General features: G+C 41.8%; 1 protein-coding gene across 1 annotated transcript in view; it reads right to left on the minus strand.

The window, feature by feature from the left end:
• Nucleotides 1–2,155: 2,155 nt before the first annotated feature.
• KDM5B (lysine demethylase 5B) overlaps nucleotides 2,156–18,600 on the minus strand; it is a 99,806-nt gene continuing 83,361 nt past the window's right edge. The window contains exons 26-28 of the mRNA XM_082244501.1: nucleotides 13,480–13,676; nucleotides 10,380–10,643; nucleotides 2,156–3,036 (exon numbers count right to left, since the gene is read on the minus strand). Coding sequence (XP_082100627.1) covers nucleotides 2,899–3,036; nucleotides 10,380–10,643; nucleotides 13,480–13,676 — 599 coding nt within the window. The 3' untranslated portion in view covers nucleotides 2,156–2,898. The remainder of the gene's footprint in view (nucleotides 3,037–10,379; nucleotides 10,644–13,479; nucleotides 13,677–18,600) is intronic.

Below are 18,600 nucleotides of genomic sequence, written 5' to 3' on the forward strand. Positions count from 1 at the left end.
CCACATAAATAATAAATATAAAGTAATTAACAGCACCTTGTATCGCACTCAATGATACGTAAATTAAACTGACCAATGTGCTTACAACCATAACAAAAAAATCACCCCACACTAGCTCAATAGTAGGCTCTCAGTCTCAATCATCAAAAATTTTAAAATATAACAGTAAAAAACTGAATGAAGTGACTAGCGAAAAGTGATTCAGTGCAAATAATCCAGTAATCCAGAAAAAAGTCACATGTAAAAGTTGACTCAGTGCTGGTACAAAAAATATTCTATACAAGTGCACATATACATATATGAAGAGATATATATAAGAAAAGTGATTCAGTGCAAATCCAGAAACCAGTCAGTCACATATAAAAGGCGACTCAGTGCCTATATAAAAAGAGTCCATATAGGTGCACACATAAAAAGTCTTTGATATTCTCCAAAACGTGGCTGGTGTAAGTGATAAATCACTCATGCTCCCCTCACTCCCAGGACCGCACTCACCAGATATGGTAAGCCCCGCAGGGATAATAGGCTTTAGAAAATGTAGCTCATAAGTATCCACTGATGGACCCCGGCTCCTATACGTATCCACTGAAGGACCCATGTACCGTAGACAGTGTGAATAAATCGATGCTCAAAATATGTAGGATGAAGAGAGGGGCTCACATGCTGAAGTAACATCTTAAAATCCAAAAAGTTTATCAAAAAACATACTCACAATGGTAAAATCAATATAGGCAATCAAGAAGATCGGCCTTTATGGGTCGACTAGGAACGCTTCCGGAACGTGATGCGTTGCAAATTCCGGAAGTGCGTTCCACAAGGGCGGAAATGAAGCTCTACGCGTTTCGATGTGACGTCATCAGGAGCTGGCAGGCTAACTTTCCAAGACTGCTCCTGATGACGTCACATCGACGAAACAAGTCACCTTTTACATGTGACTTTTTTCTGGATTACTGAATTATTTGCACTGAATCACTTTTCACTAGTCACTTTATTCAGTTTTTTACGGTTATATTTTCAATCTTTTGATGATTGAGTCCATCGAGCTAGTGTGGGGTGATTTTTTTGTCACGGCTGTAAGCACATTGGTCACTTTATTTACATATAAAGTAATAAACAGCACCTTGTATCTTAATGATATTATTTATATGGTTGCTACTATACATTTATTGCATAAGGACACCTTCATTTAGAATTTTTTTGCCATTAATTGTGTCTTTACCGTTTATTACCAATCACTCAGTTTTTTGGATCACCAGGCAGCGTCACTCACCTCCTCCTCAATACTATTTCTTTTATATATCCCTAACGGGAGTATGTATATAAGGAGGTAGGCAGCAGCCAGCTATATACATCCTTGGCGTGGATTTTTCTTTTATTATATGTTATTTTCTTTATTTCCTTTCCCCTTCTTGTGGGGCCGTTTCATCTTTCTGGTGTGCGAGTTTTATCCTTCCTCCCTTTTAAGACATGCATTGGGGCCAAGAATGGCCAATACTCCTTTTTGACCAACTAAAACACTTCTATATCAAGTCTACTGCACCCGATTTTATTGCCAATGCGTTCAGCATGGCCAGCTTTACTAAGGCATCGGATGTTACTGTAATTATTCTAATATATTGTTAGACAATGCATTGGAATAAATATAATAGATACAAACATTAGTTGTTTCATATAAGGATGACATTATATTTACTGTTCAAATGTGACATTACATACATTAAAACATGTGACGCTATTTAAAAAATTGCAAAGTTTACAGTGGTTATTCACACTATTGTTGGTTCAATTTCTCAAAATGGCTCTGATTTTTTTTTCCGTCCCCCCCCCCCCCCCCCCCGCCCACCTTCTCTCAACTTGGTGAGTGTTAGGAGGGCATAGATTTCTACCGCAAGGACCAGTAAATCATAAGCATGGATCAAGCATGCAGGATGGGAGTTCAGACTTGTTCCAAGTAATGGTCAACAGCCAGTCAACCAGAACTTTTAAAATAAGGGTGGTCAAAAAAAAAAAAAAAAAGTGGGGGTCAGCAATGGCACTGATCTGTGCCTTGTGTTACGGTGTTATCAATTGGTTCTAATTACCAGTAAAAGGATTTACAGTCCAAGTAACATTTTTATCATTCTAGCACATTAAATAATCAGCTATAGCTCTTAAATATGCAAAAACATTTTGTTGTAACCAAGGATTTTTATTCCACAATATAAACTGCAAAATTTGATACAAGCTACAAGAAAAGCCAAAACAAACAAGAAATAATAATAATTAACAGGATTTTAAGGAAACTTTCAGAGCTCAGTTTGCTATGTCTAACACGCTGGCTGCCCTAAGCACCTACTAATCCACCATTCTGTACAAAGGCCCACGTCTTTACAGTGGCCACTTAAATCAGAGCAACTGGTTCAGTATCTCAATTCAGATATTGGAATTAATGATAGGGAGAAAAAAATAAAGTTATTGCTCAGGAAACATGTCCTACATTAAAAGACAAACAGAAACTAGGTGCTGTTTAATGGAACTGAAACCTCAAAATCTTGGTACCTTACCACAAGTTAACATTTCATTCACACTCCTTCTAATGTACTGCACTGACCATGAATCCATACAGTGAGGTATGAAAGGGATGAAAGCTCATCTTTAAACCGCAAAACAATCTAGAACAATTCATTTTGCTGGAGAACCAGCACATCTGTAACGTGTAACAGTTGAAAAGTTAAGTAAAATATACAAAACAATTTGTATTTTCATTAGATCCCAATTGTCTTGAAGGAGTGAGAAATTGGTTTTCAGGGTCCGGAAAGCACCATCAGGGGCCGGAATTGAAAAGAAAACCGGGCGTGTGCCTAGAGGAAAAAATCCTGAAGTCCTGGGAGCAGTACAGTCAAATCTGAGTGGAGAACTTCATTTGTGCGCAATGGCAATTGCATCAATGCAGTGAGCACACACGTAATCCTCCTTCTCAGCAGCTTCAGCAGAAAGACCAACACAGACTTGATGAAACCAGCGATTACAGCTTCCATCACATTGCACCCAATCAACCTGCAGAAAAAAAAAAATTGTTGTCAGATAATAAAAAAAAAAAAAAGTTTTTTCTCTTGCAATCATGTCATCAAAGCCTTACAGCAAATGCTATCGTGCATGATCATACAGGTACCATGTATAGTAAAATGTCCTGTAAAGCAAACAGTATTTCTATTTAAAAAAAAACAAAGAGGAGGGGGTGGTGCAATGATAAACATTGCACATAACGCAAATGCCTCATTAAAGCAAAGTAGTACAAAGAAAATGATCATAAAAAGAGAGGGGATGGGAACTGATGTCCCTTCAATAGACCCCAAAAAATCCTTGGCTTTTTACCTAGGGACACAGGAAGTCTTAAGGGCTCCTTCACACCAGGTGCGGTGTGGGAACACATCCAAATTTGTGTGTTTTCCCACACAAATGGCATGCCCTTTCGCAGATGTGTGCACTTTCATGCCTGCCAAAGCGTATAGTATTGAAGTACTATGTGTTTTGGTGCAGCGCACTTTCAAAAAGCATGTCTGCAACTTTTCTGCCTGTTTCTTGCGCATAGGGCTGTCCACTGAAAAGCATGTGTGCTTGGACACACCTCCTGGTGTGAACAAGGCCTTAAACTTCAGTCATTCCAAAAGCATTCCAACATATAGATGGGCAGCACAGCAAACTGAAAATTAACAGGTCCAAAGCAAAGCGACAAAATTGGGGAGCCACCAGAAGGACCTTGTGCCTGAAGTTGGCATCAGACGAATTGCAGAGAGGATTTGTGTCTTTTTTCAACCTATTGGAGAACCACATTCAGATCCCACGTAGTCATAGAATGAAACAGAGCTACATTGGAAACTCCCTATACAAAAGTCTCAAAACTGTGAGTTAAAGATCAACTGTCTCAAAAGGAACAGTGAGAGCCGAAATCTGGCCCTTAAAAGTACCCAAATCCAAAAGCTGGTCAAAGATTAGCTGCAGGAAGGAAAGGATCTGTCCCAAGGGAAAACTCCTAAAAGGTTGAAGGCCCATGACTCGCCCCATTTGAAATATGCCTTCCTAGCTAATTACAGATTCATATATGCTTCAGTCTTTAAAAACCTGGACATCAATAGCCAAGCCATTAAAGTCAGCAACAAAGAAGCAGGATGGTAAATACAAACCCTGACAACCTGGAGGAGCCCAAGAAGAGACCTTCAGAAGTCTTTATCTCGGCCCTGTGCAGGCATGGATTCCTTCATATACTCTTTTGTGGTACAATTTCTAAATCTCTTGGATATCTCAGTGGTTATTGGCCACTGTTCAGTTAAACTACTTTTGAAAGTTACAAATGTTTAAGAATTTCTGAATTCCTGTTTCCCCTAAAGAAATCCTACTATATGAGATCAGCATACCATGTGTGTGTGTGGGCAAGTGCAGAACAATGAGAATCACCTGAATGGCCTCCATCTTGAACCTGTGAAGCCTACGTAGCCTCAGTACTTAAAACGGAAGAAATCTCAGCCTAGCATAGGCCTGCTGGAGCTCAAAACAGTGATTGGTAGAGACAAGTACAGAAAAACTGCCTCAGCTCTGGACTGATAACTTCATCCATGTCCACTGATGAAAGCAGATCCACCTGTTGCAGGATGCAATGATTGACCTGCCTTATTCCATACAAAAGGATGAAAGGAATGGTTTCTAAACCCAGACAGGAAGATTTGTCCGCAGGAGCCTTAATTTTTTTTTTTTTTCCCTAGGGCAAAAGAGTGCTCTTTCCACCACTGGTGACTTAATAAAAGTCTAGATGTTCACCAAAAAGAGACATAAACCTGTAAAAGATATATTATTATACAGGATTTATATGGCACCTACAGTTTACGTAGCACTACTCTAAGTGCTGTATACAGGCTGGTTGAGCAGATCAGTATTTAAGCCAAATTCCTTAACCACTTACCGCCCGCCCGCCGTCATATGACGGCGGGACGGTGCGGCTATTATCCTGGGCGGACGTCATATGACGTGACCCAGGAAATGCACGGCAGGCGCGCGATCGCGGGCGCGCCGCCGTGCACTGCCGGTGTCGGGGTGTCCCCGGGACACCCCCCGTCACCGGCAGGGGGGAAACAGCCACTGGGCGTGGCTGTTTCCCACGTGATCGGCTGTGTTCCAATGACACAGCCGATCACAATGGAGGCGGCCGGGAGATGACCGCGCATGCGCGATCGGGAGCGCGCAGCGCGGTCATGTCGGTGGCACTGTGTTCCGTAGGAACACAGCTGTCACCGGCAGTAGTAAACAGTCACTGACAGTGACTGTTTACTATGTGATCGGCTGTGAATCCATTCACAGCCGATCATAAAATGTAAACAAAGAGCAGTAACTCAGTGTTACTAGCTCTTCTCTCCTCATACAGTTTCCAGTGTGAGGGGAGAAGAGCTAGAAATAGTGAGTTACTGCTCTGTGTACCTGTCAAATGTAAAATCACACAAATAAAGGTCCCCCCACACAGTCCTCAGCCCCCCCCAATGACACCTGTCACCCAACAGTCACCTCATCAGTGCCCAGAAATTGACACCCATAACGTTCACATGTGAGCGCAGCGATCGCGGGCAGAATCACCGCGATTCTGCCCGCAATCCAGAAATCATTGCAAATTGCGGGACGCCTGTGCGTTGCCCGTGATTTGCAATAGCACCCCAAACGCTGTGCAATGTTGCCGCCATTTCCGCCTGCCGAATCGCGGTAACATCGCGCAAACAACGCATGACGCCCAAAAAAGGTACAAGAGCTTCTTTGGGGCGTCATGCGTTGTTTGCGTGATGTTACCGCGATTCGGCAGGCGGAAATCGCAGCAACATCGCACAGCGTTTGGGGTGCTATTGCAAATCACGGGCAACGCACAGGCGCCCCGCAATTTGCAATGATTTCTGGATCACGGGCGGAATCGCAGTGATTCTGCCCGCGATCGCTACGCTCACATGTGAACGTAGCCTAAAGTTCACCGGTCACCAGAGACTGCCATCAGTACCGCCGTGCACCATTGCCCGTCACCTGTCACCCATCAGTGACCATCGCCTGTCACCTGTCACCCCATCAATCACCGTCACCTGTCACCCTCATCAGTCATTGTCACCTGTCACCCCATCAGTCATCGTCACCTGTCACCCCATCAGTCATCGTCATCTGTCACCCTATCAATCATCGTCACTTGACACCCCATCAGTGATCGTCACTTGTCACCCCATCAATCATCGTCACCTGTCACCCCGTCAGTGATTGTCATCTGTCACCCCATCAATCATCGTCACTTGTCACCTCATCAATCATCGTCACCTGTCACCTCATCAGTCATCATCACCTGTCACCCCATCAGTCATCGTCACCTGTCACCCCATCAGTCATCGTCACCTGTCACCCCATCAGTCATTGTCACCTGTCAGCCCATCAGTCATTGTCACCCCGTCACCCCATCAGTCATCGTCACCTGTCACCCCGTCAGTCATCGTCACCTGTTTGCCATATGCATGCAATCACTTACTGACCGCCTAACGACTATATGCGTCGGCCATTAAAAGCTAAATACTGGGGTTATGGCAGCAGATAGCCCCCATAACCCCGGTATTTTTTGAAACGGCGGGCGGTCGGCTTTCAGATAAGGGTGGTCCCAATGGCGGATTCGCCGCGGAATTACCCTTACGGTGCAGGGGAAGAGGTGCCCCCCCCCCCTCCTGCCGCGTCCCAGACGTTTTCCCAGCTTACCGGACCCGCCGGCAGCGGGGAAAACTATCCGGTCCCGGATCCTCAGAGACAGGAAGTCGAGTGAGGGCAAGATGGCCCTCACTCAACTCTATGGTCTTGGAGGACCGGAGCTACGTCAAAAGACGTTGCCTAGCAACCGGTTTAAAGGGCCGCTTTTTTTTTTGCTTTTTTTTTTTTCCTCTTTCAACAATTTTTTTTTTTTCTTTTCTTTTTTAGTGTAGTTGTGAGGTGTGAGGTCTTTTTGACCCCAGATCTCACAATAAAGAGGACCTGTCATGCCTATTTCTATTACAAGGGATGTTTACATTCCTTGCAATAGGAATAAAAATGATCAAAACATTTTTTTTTTTTTAAACTGTGTAAAAATAAAAAAATAATAAATAAAATAAATAGGAAAAAAAAAAAAAAAAAAATTTAAAGCGCCCTGTCCCCGTTAGCTCGTGCGCAGAAGCAAACGCATACGCAAGTCCCGCCCACATATGTAAACGGTGTTCAAACCATACATGTGAGGTATCGCCGCGATCGTTAGAGCGAGAGCAATAATTTGAGCCCTAGACCTTCTCTGTAACTCTAAGCTAGTAACCTGCAGATATTTTTAAAATGTTGCCTATGGGGATTTTTAAGTACCAATGTTTGGCGCCATTCTGTGAGCATGCGCAATTTTGAAGCATGACATGTTGGGTATCTAATTACTCGGCGTAACATTATCTTTCACATTATGGAAAAAAATTGTGCTAAATTTACTGTTTTCTTATTTTTTAATTCAAAAAAGTGAATTTTTTTAAAAAAAATCGCATCTGGAAGACTGCTGCGCAAATATGGTGTGATAAAAAATATTGCAACGATCTCCATTTTATTCTCTAGGGTCTCTGCTAAAAAAAAAATATATAATGTTTGGGGGTTCCAAGTAATTTTCTAGCAAAAAAAATGATTTTAGCTTGTAAACACCAAGTGTCAAAAATAGGCCCAGTCTTAAAGTGGATAAATGGACAACTTTGTGTAAAGCGCTACTTGGATGTTAGGCCTATGTGTGTGGCCAGGCTGTGAAAAAGTGTTACACATGTGGTATCGCCATACTCAGGAGGAATAGCAGAATGTATTTTGGGGTGCAATTTTTGCTATGTACATGCTATGTGTTAGAAATATTGCATAAATGGACAGCTTTGTGTAAAAAAAAATGTGTTTTCATTTTCTTTCCACATTTTCCAAAAACTTGTGGAAAAAAATGACATATTCAAAAGACTCATTATGCCTCAAAAATTATACGTTGGGCTGTTTGCTTTCCAAAATGGGGTCATTTTATGGGGGTTTCCATTGTCCTGGTGCTCCAGGGCCTTCAAAAGTGCGATAGGTTGTCAGGAAATTATATGTGTAATTTGTGCTCCTAGAATGCCGGACGGGGGTTCTACTTGAATGTTAGGCCTCTGTATGTGGCCAGGCTGTGAAAAAGTCTCACACATGTGGTATCGCCATACTCAGGAGGAGTAGTAGAATGTGTTTTGGGGTGTAGTTGCAAGTATACATGTGCTGTGTGAGAGAAATAACCTGTTAATATGGCAATTTGTAAAAAAAAAAAAAAAAAAAATCTTCATTTTGCAAAGAGTTGTGGGAAAAAATGACAACTTCAAAAAACTCACCATGCCCCTTATTAAATACCTTGGAATGTCTACTTTCCAAAAAGGGGTCATTTGGGGGGTATTTGTACTTTCCTGACTTTTTAGTGTCTCAAGAAATGAGATAGGCCTTCAGTACATCAGGTGTGATCAAGTGTGATCAATTTTCAATGATTCGCACCATAGCTTGTGGACTCTATAACTTTCACAAAGACCAAATAATATACACTTATTTGGGTTATTTTTACCAAAGATAAGTAGCAGTATAAATTTTGGCCAAAATTTGTGAAGAAAAATGACTAATTTGCAAAATTTTATGACAGAAAAAAAGAAAAATGCGTTTTTTCACGATATTTTCAGTCTTTTTTTATTTATAGCACAAAAAATAAAAAACCCAGTATTGATCAAATACCATCAAAAGAAAGCTCTATTTGTGTGAAAAAAAGGACACAATTTTTGTATGGGTACAGTGTTGCATGACTGAGTAATTCTCAGTCAAAGTGTGAGAGTGCTGAAAGCTGAAAATCGGTCTGGGCAGGAAGGGGGTGAAAGTGCACTGTAGGCAAGTGGTTAAAGATTGGGATATTCTCAGCAGGATCTGTAGGGGATCTGTTGAGGCAAGCAAAAGCAGAATCCAAAGAAGGAACTGCCCATTATAAAAAAAAAAAAAAAAAAAATCTTCTTCTATTGTTCTATTGGATGTTGCTGAGAAAAGCTTTTCGGAGATCTAAAAATGTTTTCAGGATGCGATTAGTCATCGTAAAAAAATTCCTTTATCAGAGTGCACCAGAAAGTTCTTGAGTGGCTTAGGAGCATTCCTGGAGCTCATACTAGTAACTTTTGATCAGACGGAATCCGGAGGCTGTTTTCAACAGCACACCCCATCGACCAGTACGGAGATGGTAGATCAGAGTTTTGGAGAGAACGATGGAAATGGCCTCTTCCTGCAGAGATTCTTCTAAATCTGAAGAAAGCACTCTCTTTTACCCTCTGGAGCCAAAACATTCAGAGAGACAGTGAGGCAGAAAAACTGAAGTAAGCCTTTTGTGGCCTCTGTGGCTAGAAGTTTCTAACATGGTAGTGATTTTTCCCATAAAACCCACCATACAGGTGGAAAATCCTGTGCCCAGCATGAGTGAGAAAAAATGGCCTCAGACTTGGTAGTCATTAGGGGGAGCAGTGCCCCAATTAGGAGGAGGAATATTATCCCATCATTGGCATCAGTGAAAGAAATAGTGCCCCCTTGTTGGTGTGAGAGGAATAGTGCCCCAAGGGCCAGATAAAGGCTAGCAAAGGGCCACAGTTTGGAGACCTCTGTCTTAGAATATTCCTGTGTCCTTACGATCAAGAAACAATGGTTTTGATCAATCTCAAAAAGATAGAAGTGAAACTGCCCTGGTGGAAAAACCTGATTGTTTAGACAAAGTGGTCTTTTCTAAATAAATTGAATCAATAAAAACAAGTGGGTGGTAGACTGCTTAGGTTATGGTGATTACTTACGATTTTTGCGGTTTTCTTTATCTTTTAAAGGGCAATTAAACCCAAGTAAAAATTGTAATATATTGGTGTTTACCTAACTTTAGATGTGGTGACTGCATTCATTTTCATTTTTCAGGCTAGAAACTTTTTTTTAGCAAGTACAGAAAATGCCTGTTGATCTTGCAAGAAAAAGTATCCTTGTCATTTCATGTCAGCTGCACTAAATTCCCATGACTAAGCTCCAGCGGCAGAGTGAAACAAGTTGGGGGTGTAGCCTAGCGGGAGCCCAGGCTGAGGTTGTCTATCTCTCTCATACCACCATAAGACTCCATTAATGTGCGGAACAAGGGATCTTTCCTCTCTTTAAGTGACTACAGGAGCTGCGACGAGCTCCATTCCTTGCTGGCACACCTGCAGCAGCTTCCAGACTACTCCTCATAGTGATCGAGCCTGAGCGGCACAATAAACAAACTGTGGGTCACTGGGATAAAAATATGTTAGCAGGATTGTCAGGTAAAAAAAAAAAAAAAACATCCTGAAACCAACCTCATCTCCTTCGGGTTCCATGCAATGATCTGCAGGACAAATTGCATTTTCATCCTCTGATTCAGATGTAAAAGAACTATTTGAGTCACTGTCTCTATTAAGACGTTGCTCTCTACTGCATAGGCCCCTGGACTGTAGAGTTTTCACCCTTTTTTTTCGAGGAGCTGGTGTCTTCTTCATCCTCCTCTCTATACCCTCATGACGCCTCTTTAACCTCTTCTCTGTGCTGTCCGACCGCTCTTTCTTGGTTATGCAGTACACAGCCTAAAAGAAAATAGAAAAAAAAAAAAAAGACAAACATCTTTTACTGTAGTCATACCAACTGTCAACTTCCTTTGTTCAGAGCAAAGCACTGCCATCTAGCAACATGGAATGGTAAGGGACAATACAAACTGTACTGGGTCCAAATAATTGGCTCACAATGCCCCCAAAATTACAGCTACTTACAAAAGAATTGCTATTCTCATAAAAGCGTGTGCCCCTAAATAGGCCAGCGGTTATCTAAACCACTTCTGGACCGGAGAGATTTGCCCCCTTAACCTCCCTAGCAGTATTCCCGAATGTGGCTCGGGGGTTAATATACAGTGCCAAAAGCGGTAACCCCGAGCCACACTCTGGATTACCCCATATACCCCAAAATCAAACTTACCTTCCACTGCAATCCCCCGCTGGCCTCCCGCTGTGTGCCTGGCCGATGCCGTCACTGGTCTTCAGGTTCCCTTCCCTGCGAGTGCCGCAACGCAGGGGGGGGGGGGGGGGGGTGGAACCAGCGGGAGATTAAAAAAATAAAACAAATGACATGATACAGTGTAATCAGTTAGGATTACAACTTTTTATCATGCCATTACACCACAGGTTTTCACCTAGAGGCTTTTCCAGTGCTCTGCCTGTACTTTTTGCAGTTCTTTGTGCCTGGAAAACTGAGAACGTCCATGGCGTCCAAAAAGTGTTCTTTTGGCTCAAAAGTGCTTTTGGACAAACTGGAAAACAGCAATGGTGAATCTGAATTATTTGAAGAACTGAGAGATAGCGATTCCTGGAAAATTCATCATCAGGTACTAAAAGTGACTACAGCGACGATTCTGCGAATGAGCTCAGTGATGTGAGAACTTAGTGCTCTATTGACTGCGGTATGGATCAGGCAGCTCCCCCAAAATTCTCATTTACTGGAGCACCTGGTATGAAAGTTGACGTTGACCAAGACAACCCCTTGGCATACCTACAATTATTTCTAACCAATGAGGTTATTGAAAAAATAGTTACAGAGACAAACCGGTACAAAGAGTAACAATTGGCTACGCATCAGAAGTTTGCAAGATGCAGAAAGTGGGAACCAGTGACCAAAGACGACATTTGGAAATTTCTGGGCATAATAATACTTCAGGGACTGGTGGGGAAACCCCTGCAGAAGTGGTATTGGACAACCAATACATTACTTGCCACTCCATCCTTTGGCACATCATGTCAGAGTACAGATTCTCCCTCATAATGCAATATCTCCACTTCGAAAACAATTAAGAATTTGATGAAATTTTTTACTATTATAATTTGTGATTTCGTGTTTCAAACTTTATCATACCCCGGGATATCTACTAGATTCTTGTTTGGACAGATTTAGTGCCGGTTCACACTTATGCGATCACAAACATCACATATGATTTGCAGCGCACTGCTCCTAAAATCACATGCGATGTCTGTGCAGTGCAAATTCAGCCATACAGTTTGTATGGCTGAATTCACACCGCAATCGCAGTTAACCCACACAGGACCCTTTTTTGGTCCGCAGCAGAATGGGATTGCATTGTGGTTCTCACCAGTGTGATCCGATTCATGTGCGAACTGTCAGATCGCACTGTGATATGCGATCTGATCTGGGGGTGTCGTTAACTTTGAATTTACACCCCAGCGTATCGCATATGGCAGTGTGAACTGCCCTTTTCTGCGGATGCGATGCGGGAACACGCAGTATATTCGCAGTGTTCCTGCATCGCAATAGTGTCATTCCTAAGAATTACAGGCCTAAAATATCAAACAACATATTTCCATACAAAACAATATACCGCTTTCTGATATAATCAGACCGCCAGGGAGGTTAATGACCAGGCCATTTTTTGCGATTCGACACTGCCTTACTTTAACGGTCAATTGCACAGTTGTGTAACGGTATACCTAAATAAAATTAATATCCTTTTTTTCCCCACAAATAGAGCTTTCTTTTGGTGGTATTTAATCACCTGAGAAATTTTTTTGCGCTATAAACAAAAAGAGCGACATTTCTGAAAAAAAAAAAAAAACATCTTTTTTCGAATTCTGCTGTATAACTGTAAAATCTATTTTTTTCATCCTTTTAGGCCAATTTGTATTCTGCTACATATTTTATGTTAAAAAAAAAAAAAATTGCAATAAGCGTATTTTGATTGGTTTGCGCAAAAGTTATCGCGTCTACAAACTAGGGGAAAGGTATGTAATTTTTATTTTTTTACTAGTAATGGTGGCGATCTGCAATTTTTAGTGAGACTGCGACATTGCGGTGGACAGATCGGACCCCTGACATCGACACTTTTGAGGGGGCCAGTGACATTACTACAGTAATCATAGCTACAAATATGCACTGTTACTGTAATAATGACATTGGCAGGGAAGGGGTGATCAAAGGGTTAATTGTGAGCCTAGGGGAGTGTTTACTAACTGTATGGGGGATGAGCTTGTGAAATGATCATAGAGACCTGTCATCCTATATAGTGATCATTTCAGAGAGAAGAACAGTCAGCTGTGTTTACAATAGCTGACCATCGTCCTCCGGGGATCAATCGCAGGTGCTGGTCCCATGGATCGGCATCCCTGCTGCCTAGTGAAGGCAGAAGCGTGCCACCTGCGGCACGCACTCACCCCCCCCAGCACGGACCGACCTAGAGCTATACCAGCCAGTAAAATTGCGGTGGGCGGTCGGGAACCAGTTAATGTTCATCATCTACAAATTTATACGGTTTTAGCCAGTATTACACTGGGTTTGGCGTAATAAGGATCCAGCCATATTTTATTTGAGAAAACAGACAGATTTAAAAAATGTTGTCAATAGACAAAATCAATTTCTTGTTACCTCAGAACGTGCCGCGTTCCATTCTGTTCCCTGATGTTTATTGGGAACCCGGTCTTTTCCTGAGAGAGTTAGGTTGCTCTCCGGGTTTGTTGTGCTTGGTTGGGTCATTAGCGCATGATACAATTCTTGTACTTCGGGAAGTGAAACTTGTAAAAGCTGAGCTTCCATCAGCAACTCATCTAGCTCACCACTCAGACCTAATAGAAGGCAAAAGTATTTTAATATTACGGACTTGCTATTCTTCCACATTATTGCAGTATTCTTGTAACCTCTGGCTTGAAAGCCTTACGTCTAAACAGACAATAACCTAAGATTTAAGATTGGACCTAGAACAGAAAATGTATATTATCAAACAAGCATTATGCCAGTATCTTATTCTTCAGCTGCCACCAATACCCTATATAGTGTAATACAGTGCCCATCTTTCCACAGAAATAAAATATAAAGTGACTGTAATGTTTTTTTTTTTTTTAATAACAAACATGTTATACTTACCTCCTCTATGCAGTGGTTTTGCAAAGGGCAGCCTGGATCCTCTTATCGGGTCCCTCTTTTGTGCGCCTGGCCCCTCCCTTCTGTTGGGTGCCCCCACAGCAAGCAGCTTGCTAAGCGGGCACCCGAGCCAAGCTGCAGCTCTGGGTGTCCATTTAGACACGGAGCTGCCGTTCTGCTCCACCCCCTCTCTATCCTGAATGGCTGACTTTGACAGCAGCGGGAGCCAATGGCGCCGCTGCTGTGTCTCAGACATTTAGAAGGGAGAGTCCCGGACAGCCGAGGGACTCGTGGAAATCGCTGGATAGAGATGGGGCTCAGGTAAATATTAGGGGTTGCTGGGGCGGCTGCTACACACAGAAGGCTTTTTATCTTAATTCATAAGGAACAAGAAAAGCCAGCGTGGGACCCCACAAGTGTAGAATCAGGGCTGCTTCATGCAAAATCATTGCAAGGAGCAAATAGGACAATTTTTTTTTTTTTTTTTAACAACATTCATTACTTAGGGGCTCTGTGCAGGGAAGATCAGCATCTGAACCCAGAAAAGCTGAAGGCTAAAAGACTGTAGGTAAAATAAGGAACTACAATTACATTTAAAGTAAAAGCTTACTAGTATTGTTCATTAGATTTAAAATTATTATATCCACTCTTCAGGTCAAATGTCATTCAAAAATTTCTCTTGCTTGTAACTTTTTTTTTTTTCAAATTAAGAAATGAATATAAGACAAGGAAGTCTGTCGTGCATATTATTATATTAGAAAAAACATGTTTTAGGTCTTTTTAAAGTTATTTTCATTCATTTTTAAAGCAAAATTGAGATTCAACCTCTAATATAATATATATATATATATATATATATATATATATATATATATATATATATATATACATACACACACACACACACACATCTGTAGCACCCTCCTAGACAGGTGCTAGGTAAAAGCATCTATTTTGCTCCTGCTGCCTATCAGGGGAGCTGATCGGTTAGTTTTGCCTGTAACATTTCCAGGTGTGATTCACTGGGTCTGAGGGAGTGTCCCCACTGTATCCAATGAGGGGGCTTGTTGGACAGTGGAGGAAACCGAGCCAGGGACACATCCTGTTTCATGGCAGTCCCAGTGGGAGGGCATGTGGCAATGCATTATGGGATTGGCCATAAATAGGGCGGGAGCATGTGATAGGGCGTCTTTTGGCGGGAGCAAAGTCCTAGGAGGAGGTGGACGGCTGTCTCTCGTTCTGCAGAGTGAGGAAGGTGGTCCAGGCGGTCGGCCTAGGGACCAGGAGTGGAGCTGGGCTACAGAGGATCCTGTGTGCTGACCAGTGGAGCTGTTGGGCAGAGGACTTTGGGAAAAACAGAATCGTGAGTACCAAGGGATCTGCCTAAGAGAGGGGACGACTCCAGAGAAGTCAGGGGATCAAGGATCCAGCTGACTCAGTGTTACAGTAAAGGGGGTGTCGTGTAGTGAACCCTGAAGATTAAGAACGAAGGGGGGTGCCGGGAAGGGCCCTGAAGTTGTTCAGCAGTACAGTTCAGTTGCTTCAGAGTACAGATTACCTCAGAGAATTACTTCAGTTCAGCGTCACAGCTAGTGACAAACTGAAACCAGTGGCCTAGCCGTGACTAGCTCAATTTCAGTGTTACCCAGCGTTACTCATCGTTAACCAGCATTTACTCAAGTCGCCCCTGCCTAATGTGCGAAGTTTTGTTCAGTTGGAGTATCCCACTCATCCCTTCTGCCATCTAAATTCCTAATAAAACATAAAAACCAAAAGAATCCAGACTGATTCTTGTCTGAGGTAAAAACACTTGGACAATGCCAGATTGTTTTACTGTTGCTAATGGTAACCCAGGGGGACCCGCTCCGAGTGGATCAGATATTTTGTTCCCAAACCATATAGCTGTTCATATTTACCACTGCATGTAGATATTCAAGAATAAATTGTCTTCTTTTTTAAACTTTACATATTAACTAAATTATACAATACACATTTTTAGATTTTTATCCGATTAATCGAAACAATTGGCCAACTAATCGATTATGAAAACAATCGTTAGTTGCAGCCCTATTTGGCAATATGTCAGTGTAAATGCTCATCCCCATTTTTGTGTGACTCAAAATAACAGATGCCTGAGGAAGGGTTAACTGTGTCTGTATGGTGGACAAATCAGTTCTGTGGCTTTAAAGAAATTGTAAAATACAAAATAGGAAGGGCAACCAATTTAAGTGAGATAAGATGAAGATCACCTCCATCATCTCACCAGACCCTACTCCATTCACTCTTGTTGACCACATAGACAAGGTCTTTAGGAGTTTACTACTTTCTCTGAATAGCATTTGGATTGTGTAATGCCAACACATGCTAATATATATGGTTGAAATATCATCCTTCTCCTCTTGCTACAACCATCTTATATATATATATATATATATATATTATATATATATATATATATATATATATGCATCTCAAAAATTTAGATTATCATCTTGTCTGCATTGTTGGGTCTGCAGTCTCATCTTCCTCTTGACATTACCCCACAGATTCTCTATGGGTCAGGCGAGTTTGCTGGCCAATCAAGCACAGTAATACCATGATCATTAAACCAGGTATTGGTACTTTTGGCAGTGTGGGCAGGGGTCAAGTCCTGCTGGAAAATGAAATCAGCATCTCCTTAAAGCTGGTCAGCAGAGGAAAGCATGAAGTGCTCTAGAATTTCCTGGTAGACGGCTGTGCCGACTTTGGACTTGATAAAAACAAAGTGGACCAACACCAGGGGATGACATGGCTCCCCAAATAATCATTGACTGTGGAAACTTCACACTGGATCTCATACAACTTGGATTCTGTGCCTCTCCACTCATCCTCCAGACTCTGGAACCTTGATTTCCAAATGAAATGCAAAATTTACTTTCTTTCGAAAAGGGGACCTTGGACGGCTGAGCAACAGTCCAGCCTCTTTTCTCCTTAGCCAAGGTAAGACGCTTCTGATGTTGTCTCTGGTACAGGAATGGCTTAACACAAGGAATGCGACAGTTGAAGCCCATGTCCTGGAAATATCTGTGTGTGGTGGTTCTTGAAGTACTGACACCAGCCGTAGTCCACTCCTTGTGAATCTCCCCCAAATTCTTGAATGGCCTTTGCTTAACAATCCTCTCAAGGTTGCCGTTATCCCTGTTGCTTGTGCACCTTTTTTTAACCACACTTTTTCCTTCTACTCAACTTTCCATTAATATACTTGGAGACAGCACTCTGAAACAGCCAGCTTCTTTAGCAATGAACTTTTGTGACTTACCCTCCTCGTGGAGAGTGTCAATGACAGTTTTCTGGAGAGCTGTCAAGTCAGCAGTCTTCCCCATGATTGTGTAGTGTAACCTACTGAACCAGACTGAGATACCATTTAAAGGCTCAGGAAACCTTTACAAGTATTTTGAGTCAATTAACTGATTAGAGTATGACATCATGTAGTCTACAATATTGAGGACAATATTCAAATTTTCTGAGATACTGAATTGTGCGTTTTCACTAGCTGTAAGCCATTATCAAAAATGAAAAGCAAGAAATGCTTGAAATATATCAGTGTGTGTAATGAATCTATATAATCTTTGAGTTTCACTTTTTGAATTACTGAAAAACTTTTTGATGATATTCTAATTTTTTGAGATGCACCTTTATATTGAACAATATTCTCTCGTCTATGTCATCAATAGGCACCTCTACTACTATTGCTTTCCCTGTCATTAAGATATGATTGGGAGTCAGAAGATCTTGCCCCTTCCACCTATTTAAGCTGACCATACACTCGCTACAGAATGAAAAAAAAAAATCTAACAGATTCCGATTCCTCCATCCACACTATACAGAATGGATTGAGAAATCTGCAGTGCCGACCAAAGTATTCTGCCAGGCAGTATCAGAAAATAGAATACCCAAACAGTGTCTGTATTATTGCAACCAACGATGCATTTCAATATGTGTGCGCAAAGGGGTTTTAGGATGATTAAAGTCTTAGCTATACTATACTACATTCATTCCTGAACCCAGATGGCCATGGTTGGAAACTTCAAAAAGAGAAAAAAAAAAAAAAAAAAACACCTCACCAAAAGCTTCAGAATCTCTAAAAAGTATTCTCCTTCACCCCCGTTTTGCATTTTAGAATGTTTTTACTGATTTCCTGGCTTTTCTTCAGACAAAATCTTACTTGAAAAGAGGGGAGATTTTTTTTCCCTGTTCCTTTATCAAGAGGCTGTTTAAACAAGCTAAGAACCTAGGAAAGCTCTTGCACATCCTTGAGTCCTTTCTCAACAGGTGCAAGCCTGCAAGAGTAACTGCTGAGACCTGCTGTCAGCTTGACATCAGAGGTCCTAATCTGTGTTACAAACTGATCAATTGTAATGCTAAATTAACACACAGGTTAAAAGTAGAATGCCAGGCTACCACCTAACTACAGGAAGTGGGAAGGAAATACCTCCAAAGTGTTCTGAATTCCCCTCTTAAAAACAATTTAGAAAGGAACAGATGATTCCAGTGGAAGATTTACCCTCACCTTTCATTCTGGTCACAAACTTCAAGGCAAATTCTCAGACAGTTAAAAGTTGCCAGTTTTCTCTTTAGGTTTCCTTTAGC

This window comes from Pelophylax lessonae (assembly GCF_965119305.1).
Source record: "Pelophylax lessonae genome assembly, chromosome: 2".
Taxonomy (NCBI): domain Eukaryota; kingdom Metazoa; phylum Chordata; class Amphibia; order Anura; family Ranidae; genus Pelophylax; species Pelophylax lessonae.